Below are 19,847 nucleotides of genomic sequence, written 5' to 3'. Positions count from 1 at the left end.
TTGGGGCAGTGGAGTCTTGGCACCCTAGGGCAGCGTCAGGACTGCGGAGTGCCAGTTGCTCCACAGCTGGCCATGGATCTGAGGAGCGGAGCCCCAGTGGTCCAGAACAGTGGGACCCCAGTGGCCCTGGGGCAGCAAAGAACATAAACATAACATAAGAACATAAGAACGGCCATACTGGGTCAGACCAAAGGTCCATCTAGCCCAGTATCCTGTCTACCGACAGTGGCCAGCACCAGGTACCCCAGGGTATGTCTACACTAGAAAGTTAGTTCGAACTAACGGACGTTAGTTCGAACTAACTTTCCTATGCGCTACACTAGCGCTCCGTTAGTTCGAACTTAATTCGAACTAACGGAGCGCTTAGTTCGAACTAGGTAAACCTCATTTTACGAGGACTAACGCCTAGTTCGAACTAGCTAGTTCGAACTAAGGGCTGTGTAGCCCTTTAGTTCGAACTAGTGGGAGGCTAAGGCTTCCCAGGTTTCCCTGGTGGCCACTCTGGCCAACACCAGGGAAACTCTATTGCCCCCCTCCCGGCCCCGGAGCCCTTAAAGGGCCACGGGCTGGCTACTCACTTTGTGCCAGTTGCAAGGCTGCCAGCACCCGTGCCTGCACAGCCTGCACCTGCCACAGGATGAGCCAGCCATCCGAGGGCTCCCAGCCCTCCACTGCTCCCCACGACCAGCCTGGCGGCTCCCGGGAGCCTGCCCGGGGGCGCAAAAGGCGGGCGCCCGCCTGGTCAAGTGCGGAGATCGTGGACCTCATCGAGGTTTGGGGGGAAGCCTCAAATGTCCACGATCTCCGCACTAGCCACCGGAACACGGCCGTTTATGGACGCATGGCTGCCAGCCTGGCCGCCAGGGGCCACCAGCGCAGCCGGGAGCAGGTGCGCTGCAAGATTAAAGACTTGCGGCAGTCCTACTCCCGGGCCTGCCTGCCAGAGGCTGACCCGGAGGCCTGCCCCCACTTCCATGCCCTGGACCGCATCCTGGGGCCTCATGCCGTCCCTGCCCCCCGGGACGTGATTGACCCCGGGGCAGAGGGACCGCTCCTGGACACCGAGGAGGAGGAAGAGGGCTCTGAGAGCCAGGAGCCTGCCGCCAGCCTTCCCAGGACCCGGGACCCCCGAGGCACCCCACAGAGCCGCTCGCCTGCATCATCAGAGGCCGGGGAGGCGTCCACCTGTGAGTACCCTCGTGTTCCCCTTATGTGTACGGGGGGCTGGGGCGAGAGGGAGCCCCGGGACCGTGCGCCTGGGCCTTGCCCACTACGGAGCAGCAGCTGGGGATCCTGCAGGGGCCCTGGCCTTGCAGAGGGGAGCTGGGTTTCACACACCTGGGCCCCTGGGGTAATTGACCGCTGGTCTTCTTGCACCACAGCTGCAGCACCGGGGACTGCAGGGCGCACCACACCGCCTGCAGCAGCCGCCCGCGCCCGGGCAAGCAGGACAGCCAGGAACCAGGAGGACTACCAGAGGCGGCATCTCCGGTTCCTGGACCGACAGCTCTGTCTCCAGGACCACTGGGTCCAGGAGGACCTCAGGCTGCGCCAGAGGAGTCTGGAGGCCCTGGAGGAGCAGGGCCGTGCCCTGCGAGGCCACCTCCAGAGCCTGCTAGACCGCTTTCCATTTCCTCCTCCCCCTGCTCCCCCTCTTGCTCCCCCTCTTGCTCCCCCTGCTCCCCCTCTTGCTCCCCCTCTTGCTCCCCCTGCTCCCCCTGCTCCTCCTGTTCCTCCTGCTTCCGCTCCTGCTTCCGCTCCTGCTTCATCCACACCCCCTGTCCTCTCTGCCCCCCCCTCCACAACCATTCCCCACCAACGCCCCCGGACCCGCAGTGTGGCGAGACGGGAGAGGCACCCAGACTCCCACCCCTGAGCTTTCCTTTCCCTTCCTCCCTTCCCTCCCCTCCCCTTCCAGCTCCCTCGTCCCAGGTTTCCCCCTCCCTTCTCCCACCTTCATTCCTCCCTCCCCCACCCCAGTTCTCTGAAATAAACAGACGTTTTTGTTTGAAAAACAGGTGTCTTTATTGTACAGTAGATAGGGAGGGGAAAGGGGAAGGGGGGGGGTAGGGTGGAAGAAGGCCCCGGTGGGGCATGCAGGGAGAGGTCAGTCCTCCTCCTCCTCCACCTGGAAGCTCTCCCGCAGGGCTTCCCGGATCCGGATGGCCCCCCGCTGGGCTTCCCGGACGGCGGTGGTGCGGGGCTGACCGTAGTGTCCAGCCATGCGGTCAGCCTCAGCCATCCAGGCTGGCAAGAAAGCCTCCCCCTTCCGCTCACACAAATTGTGGAGCACACAACATGCCGCCACCACGGGAGGGATGTTGTGCTCGGCCAGGTCCAGACGGGTGAGGAGGCATCGAAAGCGGGCTTTCAGTCGCCCGAAGGCCCCCTCCACCACGATGCGGGCCCTGCTCAGCCTGTTATTGAAGGCCTGGCGGGAGGGATTGAGGTGCCCCGTGTAGGGCTTCATGAGCCAGGGCTGCAGTGGGTAGGCGGCATCCCCCACCAGGCAGACGGGCATGTCCACGTCCCCGACCCTGATGTGGCGGTCGGGGAAGAAGGTCCCGTCCTGCAGCCGCTGGCACACGGAGGAGTTCCGGTACACCCAGGCGTCGTGTGCTTTGCCGGACCAGCCCACATTTATGTCCGTGAACTGTCCCCGGTGGTCACACACGGCCTGCAGGATGACGGAGAAGTACCCCTTGCGGTTCACGTACCGGGACACCTGGTGTTCCGGGGCACGGATGGGGATGTGCGTCCCGTCGATGGCCCCCCCGCAGTTGGGGAAGCCGAGGGCGCCGAATCCCCGGATGACGGCATCCGGGTCGGCGAGGCGGACCACCCTGCGGAGCAGCACCCGGTTGATGGCCTTGACCACCTGCGGAGAGAGACACAGCAAAGCGTCAATCAGTGGGGCGCCCGGGTGGCTGGGAGCATTCATGCCCTGGCAGTGCCCCGCGCCCCACTCCCGGAAGCAACCCCCCTGGCGGCGTGTAGTACGGCCGGGACAGCCCGACCCCTCCGGTGCGGGGCGCCTTCGCCTCCTCCCGCCCCCCCCCTTTGTCCCTGGGGCGGCCCATCCCCTCCTCGCAGCCCCCCTCCCCCCCGGCTCGGTGGCCGACGAGCGCCGTACCTGCATGAGCACTGCTCCGACAGTGGATCTCCCCATGCCGAACTGGTTCCCGACGGATCGGTAGCTGTCCGGCGTGGAGAGCTTCCAGAGGGCGATGGCCACCCGCTTCTGGAGGGGGATGGCGGGCCTCATGCGAGTGTCCCTTCTTTGCAGGGCAGGGGCGAGCCACTCGCAGAGCTCCAGGAAGGTGTCCCTCCTCATCCTAAAGTTCTGGGTCCACTGTCGGTCGTCCCAGCGCTCCAGGACGATGCGGTCCCACCAGTCGCTGCTGGTGTCCAGACGCCAGATGCGGCGGGGCACGCCGGTGCCGGGGCGCCGCCGCGGCTCCTCCACGGCCCCCAGGGCGGCCAGGCGGAGAGGCAGGGGGCTGACGTTCCCCAGGTGGTGCCAGGCAGCCTCGAGCCATTGCTGGCAGGCTTGCAGTAGCAAGTCCAGAACGTGCACCAGAAGGTGCAGGGCGAGCCGTGGCTCCATGTTGCCACCTGCGGCAGTCCCCCCCGAAGGGAAGCACCGACACAGACGGGCACAGAGACCGACGCTTTGCTGTCCCTCGGCGAGGTTGGCAAGCAAGCAGGAAAAGCTGAGAACCGGCTGTCCAGGGGGGGTCCCTTTAAGCACGAGCCTCAGATAGCCTCAGACAGCAGCCACACAAAGCAACTGCTGACCTGATGCCCTGCCAGAACCGGTTTCAGCTGCCCTTAAATGCCCCCCTGCGTCCAATCAGTGTGGACGCGCTAGTTCGAACTAGCAAAACGCTAGTTCGAACTAGTTTTTAGTTCTAGATGCGCTAGTTCGAACTAGCTTAGTTCGAATTAACTAATTCAAACTAAGTTAGTTCGAACTAGCGCTGTAGTGTAGACGTACCCCCAGAGAGGGTTGACCGAAGACAATGATCAAGCGATTTGTCTCCTGCCATCCCTCTCCAGCCTCTGACAAACAGAGGCCAAGGACACCATTTTATCCCCTGGCTAATAGCCTTTTATGGACCTAACCTCCATGAATTTATCCAGCTTCTCTTTAAACTCTATTATAGTCCTAGCCTTCACCGCCTCCTCTGGCAAGGAGTTCCACAGGTTGACTACACGCTGTGTGAAGAAGAACTTCCTTTTATTAGTTTTAAACCTGCTACCCATTAATTTCATTTGGTGTCCTCTAGTTCTTGTGGCCCTGGTGGCCCAAGGGCAGCAGAGTCTGGCAGCCTTGGGCAGCAGAGCCCCAGCAGACTCAGGGCTGGTCGGGGAGCTGGGAGCCTGGTGGCCCAAGGACGGGGAAGCCTGGTGATATATACTGAGAGATCCTGGGAGAGTCCAGAATCTGTAAGCAGGGGAGCCGACAACCCTTGGTTTGGCAAACTCCTTCCTTCAGGACCGGTCAGGTCCCAATGGTACCAGACCAGGGATGTCCAACCTGTACCCAACCTATTGTCACCTGGTGTCAATTTTCCTGTGTTATCTGGTAAACAGCTGTGAAAATGGTTGGCGAAGTAGTATCTCCATCCCCCTTTAGTGACAGGGCCACATACACAAATAAAATCTCCTCTTGCTTTTAAGTCCATTAGCTGACGTGGTAGAGAACTGTGCTGCAGATCTGAAGATTCATGAGGAACCATGTCAGAGGTGCCGATAGTGCCACATGAGGATTATTTATTATTATTTATTTATTTATTGTGAAAACTTAGGCGAGTATATTTTAAAACTGCATTAAAGAATGATAAGGTTGCAAGTCAAGTACTGAAAAGATAGGAAATGCCAGAATTAAGGTTGCCTATGCACTTCTGATGTACTTTCAATCCCTGGAATACATACTTTAGGACAGTGTTTAATTACACGATCACATCGTCTTTTTTCACAGGACCCTGCCTCATTCAGTACACATGCTGGATCTTCTCTGAGGATGACTCTGGACTGTGCAGAGAAGGAGGTTGTTGTCTGAAGTACCCCTTCTTCATTTGCTGAAGACATTAGTAGGTGTGTAACGAATGATACAGGGGACTGTGAGGGAAGTAGGAGTGAGTTAAGTGTTACTGTTGCTGGACAGATTCAGCACTCCACCCAGAAGCTTCTGGAGTTGGGTCCAGTCTTTTGAGGGCAGACTTCATGAGCAAGCTGGCAGGGCAGATGCTTTTCTAAGGGTCTTGTGTGAGCTGGGAGAAGCTGATCCAGGAGCTGAAAACAGGCTGCTGTTCCTCACTCTGCAGCACTTTGCAGCAGGTAGTGAAGTTGTTAACCCTCTACCAGGGCTCATGGGCAATGCTACTTAGATCTAGGAGAACCTGGGAGGGAAAATAACTTCTGTGTTAATTATCTGCTTTAAATGTTGTTTAGATTTTAGTCAAACTGTTCTAGTTCACTTTCTTAGTCAGTGTGATCCTTCAGCTCTTCTGTAAATGTAGCAATGGGGAGAGAGTCACATCTATTTTGTTATTCTCAGTTTTTGTTGTTGTTGTTGTTTTGGGGTTTTTTTGTTGTTTTTTTGTAACGGGGTTTCTTTAAGTCTGTTTGGTCACTTGTGAGCTAACTGACTAGTTAATCAGTGAGCTGGCTGCCTAGCAGTGATCATAGCAGAGGAAGAGTCTGCTATAGGTGAGAGGATTATTTTAGGAGGGGTGGGTGAAATTCTGTGGCCTGCACTGTGCAGGGGGTCCGACTAGATGATCATAATGGTCCCTTCTGAACTTAACGTCTATGAGTCTATGAGTCTGCCTGGACTGCAACTGAAGATTCCCTACAAGCAAGTGGAGAGAGAATTCAGACTTAGCATATGGTGCAGAGTTGATGATCAGAGGCAGGAACTGAGACTTTGGTGAACTAAATCTAAGCTTTTGGGATCTCTTTTCTTACTGTGTTTGTGTGGACTGAACTGTTCAAATTTCACTTTTAGTTTTCTCTTTACTTATGTTTACTGTAACTATGGAGATTATCTGTGGGTTATAAAATATCTGTGTTCTGTGTAAGAATTAGATTATTTGTTTCTTCATAAGATTTTATAGTTATTTAATTAAATTAGTTTCTTTAGTTTCTTTTGGAACTTGAATGTAGGGAGGCTGACACTGGGCAATCCTCACTGAAATTCCTTACAGACTGAACTCTGGATTTCCAGTACTGCTGTGGAAGTGGGGGTTTCTTTCAGACACTGGAAGAGGACAGTAAAGTCTAGCCCACCCAAGGATAAGACCCCCATTGTAATTTATATGATTTCATAATTTACCATAGTATCAAATTAGAAAACAATTACTTTGAGCTAACTGTACAGAGTACAATTAAATGTATGGATTCGAGGTGGATGTTGTGCTCTTTTTCTCATGTCACTGTGATTCCACTTGCTTCACTAAAGAGGATTTTTTTTTTTGGTTTTGTTTTGTTTTTTCCAGTTCATGCCATGGACTTAGGACGCGTTTGTCCCGACACTCCAAAATGATCTCTTTCCAGTATTCATCTTTTAGCAATTATATTCAGTGGAACAGAATCATAAATGTAAATTACATTACACTTGTGCAGCCTTATTTAGTTCAATGGAGCTACATGTGTTTAAAAGAGAATATGGTCCATAATCATAGATCAAGTACTAACAATGTAAGTTTAAATAGAATTTCAGTTCTCTATTAGTCACATGGGAAAGTGTTCTTATCAATTTTTATTTATTAATAAAATGAACGATTTTGTAGGTTATTTTCATAGCACACAAATGGAGAAGATTGCTAAAAGCATCAAATACTTTTGCTTGAAATTTGCAACTTAACACTACTTTATTTCTTAGAATCACAACATACAAGAATACAAAAACTGAGAACAACTAAGCAGGCTGCTCTTTAAAACAGAAAGGCTGTGTCTAGACTGCATCCCTTTTCCGTAAAAGGGATGCAAATTAGACATATCGCAATTGCAAATGGAGCTGGGATTTAAATCTCCCCAACTTCATTAGCATAAAAATGGCTGCCGCTTTTTTCCGGCTTGGAGCTTTGCCGGAAAAAAGCGCCAGTCTAGACGCGGATCTTTCGGAAAATAAAGCCTTTTCCGAAAGATCCCTTATCCCTCATTTTAAGATCCGCGTCTAAACTGGTGCTTTTTTCCGGCAAAACTCCGAGCCGGAAAAAAGCGGCAGCCATTTTTATGCTAATGAAGCGGGGGAGATTTAAATCCCCGCTTCATTTGCAATTGCGATGTGTCTAATTTGCATCCCTTTTACGGAAAAGGGATGCAGTCTAGACACAGCCAAAAGGTGCAACCAACTTTACCCTGTCTAGATGCAGACTGACTGCTTCTAATCCAGATTACATGCATTTCCATGGACTCTGCTAGCCTGAAAGCTGGGCCAAGAAAAAAGGAGTGAAAAGTAAAATGTATCCTATGATTGTTGTACATTTTTCAGTGCATCACAAAACATGAATTGTACATTGAATTAAAAACTATATATGAATGTTTGTATTACTTTCCTTTCTGTTTTCTGCTCTGCTATTGCTCAATGTTATCATTGCTGACTCTCCATGACTGTTTTTCTCTCAGTGGGTTTCTTTTTCTTCAAATATTTTTAGATAAGAGAAAAAAGAAATGAAACTTATGTTTGGCTGGGAGTTCACGAACTGAAAATGTTCCAGCAATGCTTAAATCTAAGTAATTTAGCACTGTTCTGTCTTCCATCTTAATATATCAGGTCAGCAAGATACTTCATTGGAACTACTCATGTGATTGGAGTTGACATGTAAGTACCTTGGTGGTCCAGGACTTGTGTAACTAATGATACCCAATGAGCTAATAAGACATTTACTGGTACTGTGCAGCTCACATGTTGTAATTCAATGAAGAATGGTAGGAAACTAACGCCCGCACTACACCTACAACTTAAGTCAACCTAACTATAATGTTCAGGGGTGTGAAAAATTCCCACCCAGAGAAATGTAGTTAAAGCGATCTAAGTTCCAGATGAGCTATCACCTCTCAAGGAGTATGTCTACACTACAGCACTAATTTGAACTAACTAAATTTGAATTAGTTAATTCGAACTAAGCTAATTCGAACTAGTGCATCTAGACCTAAAAACTAGTTTGAATTAGCGTTTTGTTAATTTGAACTAGCATGTCCACATTGAGTGGACCCTGAACCGAGGTTAAGGATGGCTGGAAGCAGTGCCAGCAGGGCATCAGATTAGGACTTAGAGCATGGAGCTGATGTCTCAGGCTAGCCGAGGGCTGTACTTAAAGGGACCCGACCCCCACCCTGGACAGACAGTTCTCAGGGGTTCCCCGCTCGCTTGTCTAACTTGATGAGGGACAGCAAAGCAGTCCTGGCTTGGAGTGCCCTGAATGCCCACACTCGGCACATCACAGCACTCGGCCATCAGCCCGGCTGCACTTGCCGCAGGCTGCCATCTGGAGGGGGGGGCAATCAAGAGGCTTCAGGAGAGCTTCCACCCCGAGAAGCCCGCAGAGCCACCCCAGTCCTCCCCCATCGGGGGCTCGTACCTCATTCCTCCCTCACCTCCTTCCACTTACCCCTCTCTAGCCCACCTTCCTGATGTACAAAATAAAGGACATGTCTTCAAAAATAGAAACTCTCTTTATTGAACAAAACTCGGGGAGACTGGGAAAAGGAGGCGGGAGAGGGGAAGAGAGAGGTTGGGAGAGGGGAGGGCAAGTACAATATCAGGGGTTTGGAACAGGTCCCATATAAAGAAAGGCTAAAGAGACTGGGACTTCTCAGCTTAGAAAAGATGAGACTGAGGGGGGATATGATAGAGATCTATAAAAGCATGAGTGGTATGGAGAGGGTGCATAAAGAAAAGTTCTTCATTAGTTCCCATAATAGAAGGACTAGAGGACACCAAATGAAATGAATGGGTAGCAGGCTTCAAACTAATAACAGAAAGTTCTTCTTCACAAAGCAAATGGTCAACCTGTGGAACTCCTTGCTGCAGGAGGCTGTGAAGGCTACAACTATAACAGAGTTTAAAGAGAAGTGAGATAAAGTCATGGAGGTTGGGTCCATGGAGTGCTATTAGCCAGGGGGTAGAAATGGTGTCCCTGGCCTCTGTTTGTGGAAGGCTGGAGATGGATGGCACGAGACAAATGGCTTGGTCATTGTCTTCGGTCCATCCTCTCCAGGGTCCCTAGTGTTGGCTGCTGTTGACAGACAAGCTACTGGGCTAGATGGACCTTTGGTCTGACCCAGTATGGCCATTCTAAGCTCAGGGATCAGGGTCGGGGGTCTCAGTGGACCACCTTGATTTTCATGCACACCTGCTCCTGGGTGGCCAGGCTGGCAGCTCTCCTGCCCTAGACTGCCACTTTCCTGTGCCTAGTGCGGAGGTCGTGGATGAGGTCCACGATCTCCGCACTAGACCAGGAGGGCGCCCGCCTCTTGTGGACCTGGGCAGGCTCCCGGGAGCCGCCAGCCTGGTCCCAGGAAGAGGCGGAGGGCTGGGTGGCAGCGGGTGGCCGGCTCGAGCCGTGCCAGGTGCAGGGTCTGCTGGCTGGGTGCTAGCAGGCTTGCACTGTAGCTAGCCCGTGCCCCTTTAAGGGCTCCGGGGCCGGGAGGGGGGCATACGAGTTTCCCTGGTGGTGCCCAGAGTGGCCACCAGGGAAAGCTAGGGAGGGCTAGCCTCCCACTTGTTCGAATTAAGTGGCTACAGAGCCCTTAATTTGAACTAGCTAATTCGAACTAGGCGTTAGTCCTCGTAAAATGAGGTTTACCTAGTTCGAATTAAGCGCTCCGCTAGTTTGAATTAAGTTCGAACTAGCGGAGCGCTAGTGTAGCGCCTATCAAAGTTAATTCAAACTAACGTCTGTTAGTTCGAATTAACTTTGTAGTGTAGATATACCCAAGGGGACAGATTCATTCCAGGAATGAAAAACCCCTTTCTCTCACTGGAACAAGAGTCTGCACTACAGTTACATAACTGCAGCTCTACCACTATAATGTTTGTAGTGTAGACATACTCAAAGTATTGCAAAGCTCCAGTTCACATAATTTGTACTATGAGAAAAGAAACCAGGTGTGACTTTTCTGACATTACATTTTCTCCCAGATCAATTTCTTTTCCTACCATAAATTTGTGCAAGAAGTAGTATCTTTCTTTGTTTTGCTTCAAAGAAAAGCACGGTAAGATGGGAAAAATCACATCGTTAAAATGTTATTGAAATGAAAATGAAGTTACAAAGTTCCAGACAGTCAAAAATGAAATGTTTCACTGCTGTGAGACAGCTCATCCGGTATGTCCAACTCTAAAGACAACAATGAGGGAAAGGTAGGAGAGGAAGTGGATACTGATTACTCACTGGAGTGATTTAGCAGTAGAAACTATATTTCAGCCTACATATTTGAAACTGATTTACAGAAACTGACCACAGCATGGATTTTAGGAGAAAATTATCTGTGCTTATCTCAACAACATGCTGAATTTGGATCCTCAACTTAATTTTCAAAACTTTTCTGAGACATATTAATTCTGGTTTTTTAACACAATAAACACACAACTAAGCTGCAATGCATACATTATCAGCCTTCCATAGAAAAGGAGTTTCTGGCTGCCATTGAACTGATAGCATTTAGTAAATTCTTAGTATGAATTCAGCAAGGTGGATACCACACCACAATCCTAGGTTGGACTGCTGGAAATTGTTCAGATTGGGGTAGCCTTAAAGAAAGTTCAGAGAGGAAGGCAGCAATCCACCTTCCTAGTGAATTGGGTGAGTGAGCTGATATTATAGTGTGGCCTAAAGCAGAGGGCACTTTGAGTGAGATTCAGAAAAGCTGGACTCTATTTGCAGCTCTGCTAGGCTATGTCTACACTGCGCAGTTATATTGGAATTAACTATTCTGGAATAGTAATTCTGAAATAGCTTATTTCAAAATAGCACGTCTATACTGTAGGGAAGCTTCAAAATTAGTCTGAGGCAGGCTTCCCTAATGTAGACGTGCTACCTCCGTTTAGAGCCCCAGGAAGAATAACTTAGAATGGCCCTAGTGACGAGCTATTTCGAAATAGCAGAAGTGGAGCATCTACACATGCCTTATTTCGAAATAGCTATTTCAGAATAGGCATTATTCTTCATAGAATTAGGTTTACAGAAATTGGAATAATGTCCGTTATTTCAAAATTATTTCAAAATAACAGAATTGCTGTGTAGACACTCACATGTAGACACGGCCATTATTCCAAAATAACTTTGCTGTGTAGATACACCCCTACGGGCCTCCTGGGTGAGCTCAGCCAAACTACTTAATCTCTCTTGCCATGTCTAAACTACACCTCTCTGTCGGCAGAAGGATGTAAATTAGATGTATCGAAAGTGCAAATGAAGACAGGATTTAAATATCCCACACTTCATTTGCATAATGGCAGCCCCCTCTTTTTTTGAAACGGGGCTTTTCGGGAAAAAAAGTTTAGAAGGGGCATTTTTGATAGAAATGCCCCATTTCGAAAGATCCTGTACTCTTCTTTTTGATCCACTTTTTGATCCTTCTAAACTGCTGGGTTTTTCTGAAAAGCCTCATTTTGGAAAAAAGTGGCGACCGCCATTATGCAAATGAAGCACAGGATATTTAAAGCCCGGTTCCATTTGCACTTTTGATACATCTAATTTACATCTCTCTGCTGACAGAGGGGTGTAGTTTAGACGGAGCCTCTGTGTGCCAACTTCCCTATCTGTAAAAAAGGAAACAACTATCCTCACCTCTTTTGTAAAGCACTTAAAGATCCATGGAGGAAAAATTAAGGGTTGGTGTTACTGATGCTCTGCATACTTCATGGTTTCTCTGTTCCCAGTAACTATTGATCTATGAAGTCTCAGGCCTGACTAGTTAAGAGTGGGTCTATAATGAAATCACAGGGTGTGTCTGCAGTTCATGCAGACATAGCTAGAGTACTGAAGGAATGGCACCATAGCAGTGTGAAGCTCAGTGCAGGCTGGCTACCTCATTTATTGTAAGACTCACTCAGTGCTGCAGGCTAGCTGTTTTGATACCTGAGTGAGCTAGATTAAGCTCTCTTGGATGTGCCTACATGAGTTACAATCACATTCCATGGCTGCAGGATAGACATCCCTTAGGAGAGATTGTTTATCTGCAGACATCCTGTGATGGCTGATGCATCCCGTTTTTCCTAGAACTCTTGGAGACCAAGGGAAGGACACTTTTCATGAAGCGTCCATGGTGGGGAATCGGCCTCCCTAGGTGGCATCAAAGGCTGGGGTCCAGGAAGATCTTTTTAGCCAATCGCTTAACTTTGGATCATCCCTGGGGATGTTTTTCTCTTCATTGGGGAAGTACAAGGAGTGGTGCTATTTATGCTGTCTTCTCTGGGCCATGTAATTTAGCACATGTAATGCAATCAGATGCTGAGATGGTAGAAACAAAAATAAAATATTCATATAATAACCAAATACAAATACATTTCCCACTCCAGACATGACAACTTGATTTTTCACAAGGTAGTGATGTAGATACCTAAATCAGGAACCATTTTTCTCCTACACACTGCTGGTTGTTCAGCAAAAACATACCTTTATGCATTCAGATGTGGGCTTTCCCTTGCTCCAGCCATCCCTCTCTAGTCCCAAGGCCTACAAGAATGAGTTTCTTTAAATAATCACAAAGTGACTGTGCAGGAGAGGCGTGAGTAAAAAAAGGGGATTCTACAGCTCAACCCAATTCCCATTAAAGTCAATAACAAAATTCCCACTGATTTCACTTGGAGAAGGATTGGGCTCCATGGACCTGATCAAACTCTGCTTTAAGCCATTGGGAGTTGTCATGATGAGGAGTCCTGAGCAGCACCTGGTGACTAAAGGGTTAACTCAGATACCTAGCAAAGGTGTTGGCTGGCGGGGGGGGGGGGGGTCAGGCAATCAGCCAATAACAAGGCAGGTAGGAATTTCAAACTGGAAAAGGGCGGGAGGGGGGTTCTCTCTCTCTCTCACTCTCCTTTGTTTCAGATCAGAGCAGTTTCTCCCAGCTATTGAGGAAGATGGGAGACACTTTCTCTCTCCAAGAATGTACTTCTTGAAATGTACAAGTAGGGGATAGTCTATCAGGGTTTATTGTTTTCCTTGTTTAGGGATTTAGAAATCATGTCTGAGCTGCCTAATTGTTTTTCTCTTTTGTCACTAAGGATTACAGCCCAGGGATTTTCCCTGAGTATATATATCAAATTGTGGCAATTTACCACCTAGCCAATTTATTATGCTTGCAACAATAGTTTTGTTTTAATAATAAAAGTGTTTTATTTTTATTCTAATTAATTGTTATTGGTTGATTGTTGTGTCCTTAGGATTAAGTGCTTCATCACAAGGGCAGAGCCTACTGTTGTCTGTGGTTTCCCTCTGTTTTCCCAACGCCAAGCAAAACAGAGGTTGAGGCAGGGGGGAGAGCTTTACCTTAGGGAGGAGATTCCTAAGTGATCTCTTTCCTGATATTTTTAAAATCACTTGAGTGGTGGCAGCAAGGAGCCAGTTTTGGGTTTTTTGTTTGTTTGTTTGTTTGTTTGTTTGTTTGTTTGTTTGTTTGTTTTTGAATCTCAGAGGGGGACAGATTGAATAAATTTGTTTCTGGGAATCACAGACAAGGTTTTGTAGAGTTTATTCAGTTAGCCGGCTCCCCATCTCTGCACGTATAGTGTCAGGTTGGGGAATTGAGCTGTGACAGGAGTCTTTTCATTGGCTTTCATGAGAATTGGTGTGGAATGTAAAACCCAGTCTGAGTCCAGTCAGATGGAGGTGAGACAGGAACAAAGGTCACTGATAGGCTCCAGCTTGTCTGAATTCTCCATTGTACTCACTGGTGCTTTAAGGTCCCTGGGCATGTTCCCCATGCTAAATACTGGGTGGGACAGCAAGCTGTGGAGCTCCCTTGTCTCCAATTATGTGTCTCTAGAAAGAATCCAATATGGCCTCAAAACATACTTGCTTACTCTGTAGATTACTGTTGAACTACCTCCCGGAGCATGTATATGCTACAGATGGTCAAAATATTACACAATGCTGTTTCTTAAAAATTATTCACTACCATCCTTCCCCAAATTTTCAACCTCAGTAGCTAGCCTTTTTCTCCAAGAAGGTCAGCTGTTGCAGCACAGAATTGTAAGAATGTCACTGATTCTTTTAGTATGTGTTTTTATTTTTCTGCCAATAAAAGGTCAGCCTCGGTCTGATCCAATAAATGTCTGCTGCTACAACCCTTTGATACAAGCTATCCTATTTGAAGCTCTGTCCCACCTCTCTTCTGTCTAATACATACTAGAGCAAGACATTCAATTAGCCATTCCTATAAGAAGCCAGTGGTCAACAAAAAGGAGCTGTGATAGTTTTAGAATTCTTAACTCCAATTAAAAACAAAAACAGTCAGCCCCTCCCCACCTATGGTCACGTTTACATCGAACAGATCGAACAGGGGTGTCCTTGTGATGCAACACCTAAAGGAGTCCCTAAGTTACTCTATTTAAAAATAAATCATTACACGAAACCTGATGAGAGAGGTCTGGCCTCAGTTGTAGTTATTAGGGCTGCCAGGTGTCTGGTATTGACCCAGACAGACCGGTATTTTCGCCTCCTGTCCAGTAAAAAAAAAATCAGAAAATACCGGACAGCTAAAATGTCCAGTATTTTCTGATTTTTTCCCCTGCCAGGAGACGAAAATACTGGACACCTGGCAATCCTATACATGCTAAGCTACCAGGCCCAGCCCTGGGCCTTCCACCCTCCCCCCCCCCCCGGGCTCCTCCCACCGAGCCTCCCAGCGCTCCCACTTACCTGGTCCTGCAAGGAAGCTGTGTTCTGACTCAATCAGGAAAACAAGATGGCCACTGGCAAAAAGCTTCAAAGGCTTTTCTTAAAGGGGCCATGCTGTTTTAACTCTCAGTGTCCTTTTTTTTTTTTTTTTGCTTAAAAACTTTGGTCTCCTTTTTTTTCTCAACAAAATTCCTTCTCCCCTTTTTTGGGTGTGTGTGTGTTTGGAATTTTTAATTAAACCATCTGGCAAACCCTAGTAGTTATCTTCAGTTTGAGCTGGAAATTAGATATGTGTCACAACATTCTTAGGCTGCTCTAGGCATTTTTGGAAAAGACACACCTGTGGAGTAGGCAACAATTCCTAAGAGAGAAAATGATATCTTGAAGCGGCTGTATGCCATTTTGGAGAGAAACCCAACCTAATGAAGTCCTAAGACTAAAATTCCCAGAGTAAAGTGGTCTGGACTCCTTCTTCCCTTAGTGAGGAGAAATTATTGAGAAATATAGTTTCCTAGCACTTGTAGGAATCCTCAATTGAGATACGGTATGTCAGAGAAGGGGCTATATAAATTCTGCCTTCTTGCACCAGAAAGAGAGTCTTGGTGCAACCTAAACAGATTGAGAAGAATCTTCCAGAAGATGGGACAGTCAAGTTTTCAATTGTTTGTTTGATTTCTTTATTTTCATGCATTGGGGTTTTCCACTTGAAAATGGATTTCAGCACTAGGAAAGGAAAGCCCCGGGTAGGGGAATTTTTTTTTTCTGTATAAAGGAAGTCCACAGATGTGATTATTTGATTTGCTCTGCTGTAGTATGTAACTGCTCAGTGACTTCTCTATTCATTGCCCTAATTATAGGATCAGAAATGTTGAGCTGGAAGGGATTCAAGAGACCAACTTGTCCATCTGCCTGCAGGACAAAGCATATTCAGATCATCAGTATTGTTTATTTAACCTGTTCCTTGTCCTTCCTACATAACTGTTCTAGTGCTAACCTATTCTAAGGCAAGGCCTACACTACAAACTTACATGGGTATAGCTAATGGAATGAAAACCCCACACCCCTGAGCAATTTAGTTATGCCCCCTAAACCCTGATGTAGACAGTGTTATCTCATCTCCCAGGGTATGTATACACTACCCCGCTAGTTCGAACTAGCGGGGTAATGTATGCATACCGAACGTGCTAATGAAGCCCGGGATTTGAATTTCCCGGGCTTCATTAGAATAAAGCCGGCTCCGCCATTTTTAAAAGCCGGCTAGTGCGAACCCCGTGCCGCGCGGCTACACGCGCCACGGGCTAGATAGTTCGAACTACGTAGCCATTCCGATCTATCCGATCTATCTGTGGAATGAGGTGTACAGATAGATCGGAATGGCTACGTAGTTCGAACTATCTAGCCCGTGCCGCGTGTAGCCGCGCGGCATGGGCTAGATAGTTCGAACTACGTAGCCATTCCGATCTATCTGTACACCTCATTCCACAGATAGATCGGATAGATCGGAATGGCTACATAGTTCGAACTATCTAGCCCTTGCCGCGTGTAGCCGCGCAGAACGGGGTTCGCACTAGCCGGCTTTTAAAAATGGCGGAGCCGGCTTTATGCTAATGAAGCCCGGGAAATTCAAATCCCGGGCTTCATTAGCACGTTCAGTATGCATACATTACCCCGCTAGTTCGAACTAGCGGGGTAGTGTAGACATACCCCCAGAGAATTAACTACACTGATGGGAAAAGAGAAGCTCTCCTGTCAGCATAGTAACATCTTCACTAAAGTGCTACAGTGGCACAGCTGTTAAGTGTAGACCTGCCCTTATAGTTATAAAATTTTCCTAATATCCAATCTAAATTTCCCTGGCTATGTCCTAAGTCTATTATTTCTTGTCCTACCCTTAGTGGATGTAGAACAATTGGTCACCATTCTCTTTATAAAAACCTTTTACTGATTTGAAGATTGTTATCATGTATCCCCTCAGCCTTCTCTTGAGACTAAGGGTATGTCTACACTACAGAGCTAGTTCGAACTAACTTAGTTTGAATTAGTTAATTCGAACTAAGCTAATTCGAACTAACGCGTCTAGAACTAAAAACTAGTTTGAATTAGCGTTTTGCTAATTTGAACTAGCAAGTCCACATTGAGTGGACTCTGAACAGGGCTTAAGAATGGCCGGAAGCAGTGCCGGCAGGGCATCAGAGGAGGACTTAGAGCGTGGAGATGCTGTCTCAGGCTAGCCGAGGGCTGTGCTTAAAGGGTCCTGACCCCCACCCCGGACAGTCAGTTCTAAGGGGTGCCCTGCTTGAAAACCAGTCCTGGCTTGGAGTGCCCGGAGTACCCACACTGGGCACATCACACCACTCGGCCATCAGCCCGGCTGCACTTGCCGCAGGCTGCCATCTGGGAAGAGGGGACAATCAGGGGGCTGCAGGAGAGCTTCCACCCCCAGAAACCCGCAGAGCCAGCCCAGTCCTCCCCATCGGGGGCTCGTACCCCATTCCTCCCTCACCTTCTTCCACTTATCCTTCCCTAGCCCCCCTTCTTATTGATGTACAAAATAAAGATAACGTTTCTTCCAACATTGACTCTGTCTTTATTGAACAAAACTGGGGGAGACTGGGAAAAGGAGGTGGGAGAGGGGAAGAGAAAGGCTGGGAGAGGGGAGGGCAACTAACATGATCAGGGGTTGGGAACAGGTCCCATATGAAGAGAGGCTAAAGAGACTGGGACTGTTCAGCTTAGAAAAGAGGAGACGGAGGGGGGACAGGATAGAGGTCTCTAAAAGCAGGGGTTGGGTGGAGAAGGTGCATTCAGAAAAGTTCTTCATGAGTTCCCCTAAAGAAGGACTAGAGGACACCAAAGGAAAGGAATGGGTAGCAGGCTTGAAACTAGTCAGAGAAAGTTGTTGTTCTTGACAAAGCAAATAGTTAACCTGTGGAACTCCTTGCTGCAGGAGGCTGTGAAGGCTACAACTAGAACAGAGTTTAAAGGGAAGTTAGATCAAGTCATGGAGGTTGGGTCCATGGAGTAGTCTTAGCCAGGGGGTAGGAGTGGTGTCCCTGCCCAAAGTTTGTGGAAGGCTGGAGAGGGATGGCATGAGACAAATGGCTTGGTCACTGTCTTTGGTCCATCTCCTCCAGGGTCCCTAGGGTTGGCCGCTGTCGGCAGACAGGCTACTGGGCTAGATGGACCTTTGGTCTGACCCAGGACGGCCATTGTAAGCTCAGGGCTCAGGGTCGGGGGTCTCAGTGGACTCCCTTGATTTTCATGCACACCTGCTCCTGGGTGGCCAGGCTGGCAGCTCTTCTGCCCTAGACGGCCACTTTCCTGTGCCTAGTGCGGAGATTGTGGACGAGGTCCACGATGTCCGCACTAGCCCAGGCAGATGCCCGCCTCTTGCGGTCCAGGGCAAGCTCCCGGGAGAGGGGGTGGGCTGGGGGACATCGGGTGGGTGGCTTTGTGCCGTGCCAGGTGCAGGGTCTGCTGGCTGGGTGCTGGCAGGCTTGCACCTGGCACGGGCACCGTGGCCAGCCCGTGCCCCTTTAAGGGGTCCGGGGCCCGGAGGGGGGCATAGTGTTTCCCTGGTGTTGGCCAGAGTGGCCACCAGGGAAACCTGGGGAGGGCTAGCCTCCCACTAGTTCGAATTAAGGGGCTACACACCCCTTAATTCGAACTAGTAAGTTCGAACTAGGCTTAAGCCTCGTAAAATGAGGTTTTCCTAGTTCGAACTAAGCGCTCCGCTAGTTCAATTCAAATTCGAACTAGCGGAGCACTAGTGTAGCGGCTATGAATGTTAGTTCAAACTAACGTCCGTTAGTTCGAACTAACATTGTAGTGTAGACATACCCTAAACGTGCGCAATTCTAATAACTTTTCCCCATAGGTCATGTTTTCTAAATCTCATATTGTTGTTTGCTCTCTTTTGGCCTTTCCCCGGTTGTTCACATCTTTCTGAAAGTGGGATGCCCAAAACTGGATGCAGTACTCCAACTGAGGGCTCACCAGTGCCAACTGGTGGCACAGTGACTGCCATCCCAGTCATCTCAGAACTTTAGATTAGTTGAGAAAGTCTGTAGGCTTTTCTGAGCACTTGAAGTAATTTCTGTCTCTACCTTTTTGACCAAGAAGTCTCAGGAAGACTGGTGACAGATTTCCACGGTAGCAGGTGAGATGGGAATGAAGCAGGAGAGACAAGACACACTACTACATATATCTGCTTCCAGATTGTGTAGTAATTTGGGGGATCCAGTGAAAGGCTAGCTAATAGTGCCAGCTCAGTATTATTCCTAATATTATTTATATTGCAAATTTACCAACAGGTCCTAGTTAACATTGGGGCCCCAAACAGCTAGGGTTTGCATAAACATAGCAAATAGCAATTCCAGCCCTACGTGGTTTATAATTTAACTAGATAAGAAAAAAAGAGTGGGAGAAATAGTGTGCTATTATAACCTACAGGGCATGTCTACACTGCAGGGCAAAAGTCGAATTATGATACATAACTTCAGCTATATCTATAGCATAGCTGGCATCGAAATAGCTTAATTCAGCTTTTGGTGCTTTCTACACAGCAGGAAGTCAAATGAAGAAAACTCTACCTTCGACTTCCCTTACTCCTCATGAAATGAGGTTTACAGGAGTCAAAGTAAGAAGTCCTCCATCTTAACATTATTTCAAAATAATGACTTGCTGTGTAGACGCGCACTATGTTATTTCGAAATAATGTCAGTTATTCCAAAATAACACTGCTGTGTAGACATACTCACAGAGAGAATGAACATGCTCACAATCTTAGCTAATAACTAGCCAGAGGCTCATACACTTAGCTCTAGAGGTCCAGGTCAATTCCACCTGTCAGCTTCATGACTATTCCCATTGCAGCGATAAAGAACTAAAGCAGGGAGATTAACTGAGTTGCTCAAGGTCTGTCCGCACTGGAAGGGATGGGGTTGACTACAGCACAGGGAGGCATGCTCATTCTACAATTGTCCAAACCAGTGC

General features: G+C 48.3%; 1 protein-coding gene and 1 long non-coding RNA gene across 3 annotated transcripts; both read left to right on the top strand.

The window, feature by feature from the left end:
• Positions 1 to 326: 326 nt before the first annotated feature.
• LOC142824210 (uncharacterized) lies at positions 327 to 2,010 on the top strand. Its single transcript, XM_075915911.1, has 2 exons — positions 327 to 1,187; positions 1,383 to 2,010. The coding sequence occupies exons 1-2, from the start codon at positions 638 to 640 to the stop codon at positions 1,874 to 1,876; spliced, it is 1,044 nt and encodes a 347-aa protein (XP_075772026.1). The 5' UTR covers positions 327 to 637; the 3' UTR covers positions 1,877 to 2,010.
• A 3,081-nt stretch (positions 2,011 to 5,091) lies between these two features.
• LOC142824204 (uncharacterized) lies at positions 5,092 to 17,380 on the top strand. Of its 2 annotated transcripts, XR_012899150.1 has the most exons (4): positions 5,094 to 5,343; positions 7,784 to 7,831; positions 15,710 to 15,980; positions 16,546 to 17,380. It is a non-coding gene; the product is annotated as an uncharacterized LOC142824204 (long non-coding RNA). The 2 variants fall into 2 exon arrangements; XR_012899148.1 differs by lacking the exon at positions 16,546 to 17,380 and having other exon boundaries at positions 5,092 to 5,343; positions 15,710 to 16,104.
• Positions 17,381 to 19,847: the final 2,467 nt, after the last annotated feature.

This window comes from Pelodiscus sinensis, chromosome 1 (assembly GCF_049634645.1).
Source record: "Pelodiscus sinensis isolate JC-2024 chromosome 1, ASM4963464v1, whole genome shotgun sequence".
Classification (NCBI taxonomy): domain Eukaryota; kingdom Metazoa; phylum Chordata; order Testudines; family Trionychidae; genus Pelodiscus; species Pelodiscus sinensis.
Note: the sequence above shows the minus strand (reverse complement) of the source record. Positions and strands in the feature narration are given on the sequence as shown.

Excerpts from the sequence above, each read along its gene's own strand:
- LOC142824210 (XM_075915911.1), top strand. The coding sequence starts at position 638 with ATGAGCCAGCCATCCGAGGGCTCCCAGCCCTCCACTGCTCCCCACGAC. Across the intron at positions 1,188-1,382 it reads GGCCGGGGAGGCGTCCACCT|CTGCAGCACCGGGGACTGCA; the intron begins GTGAGTACCCTC and ends CTTGCACCACAG.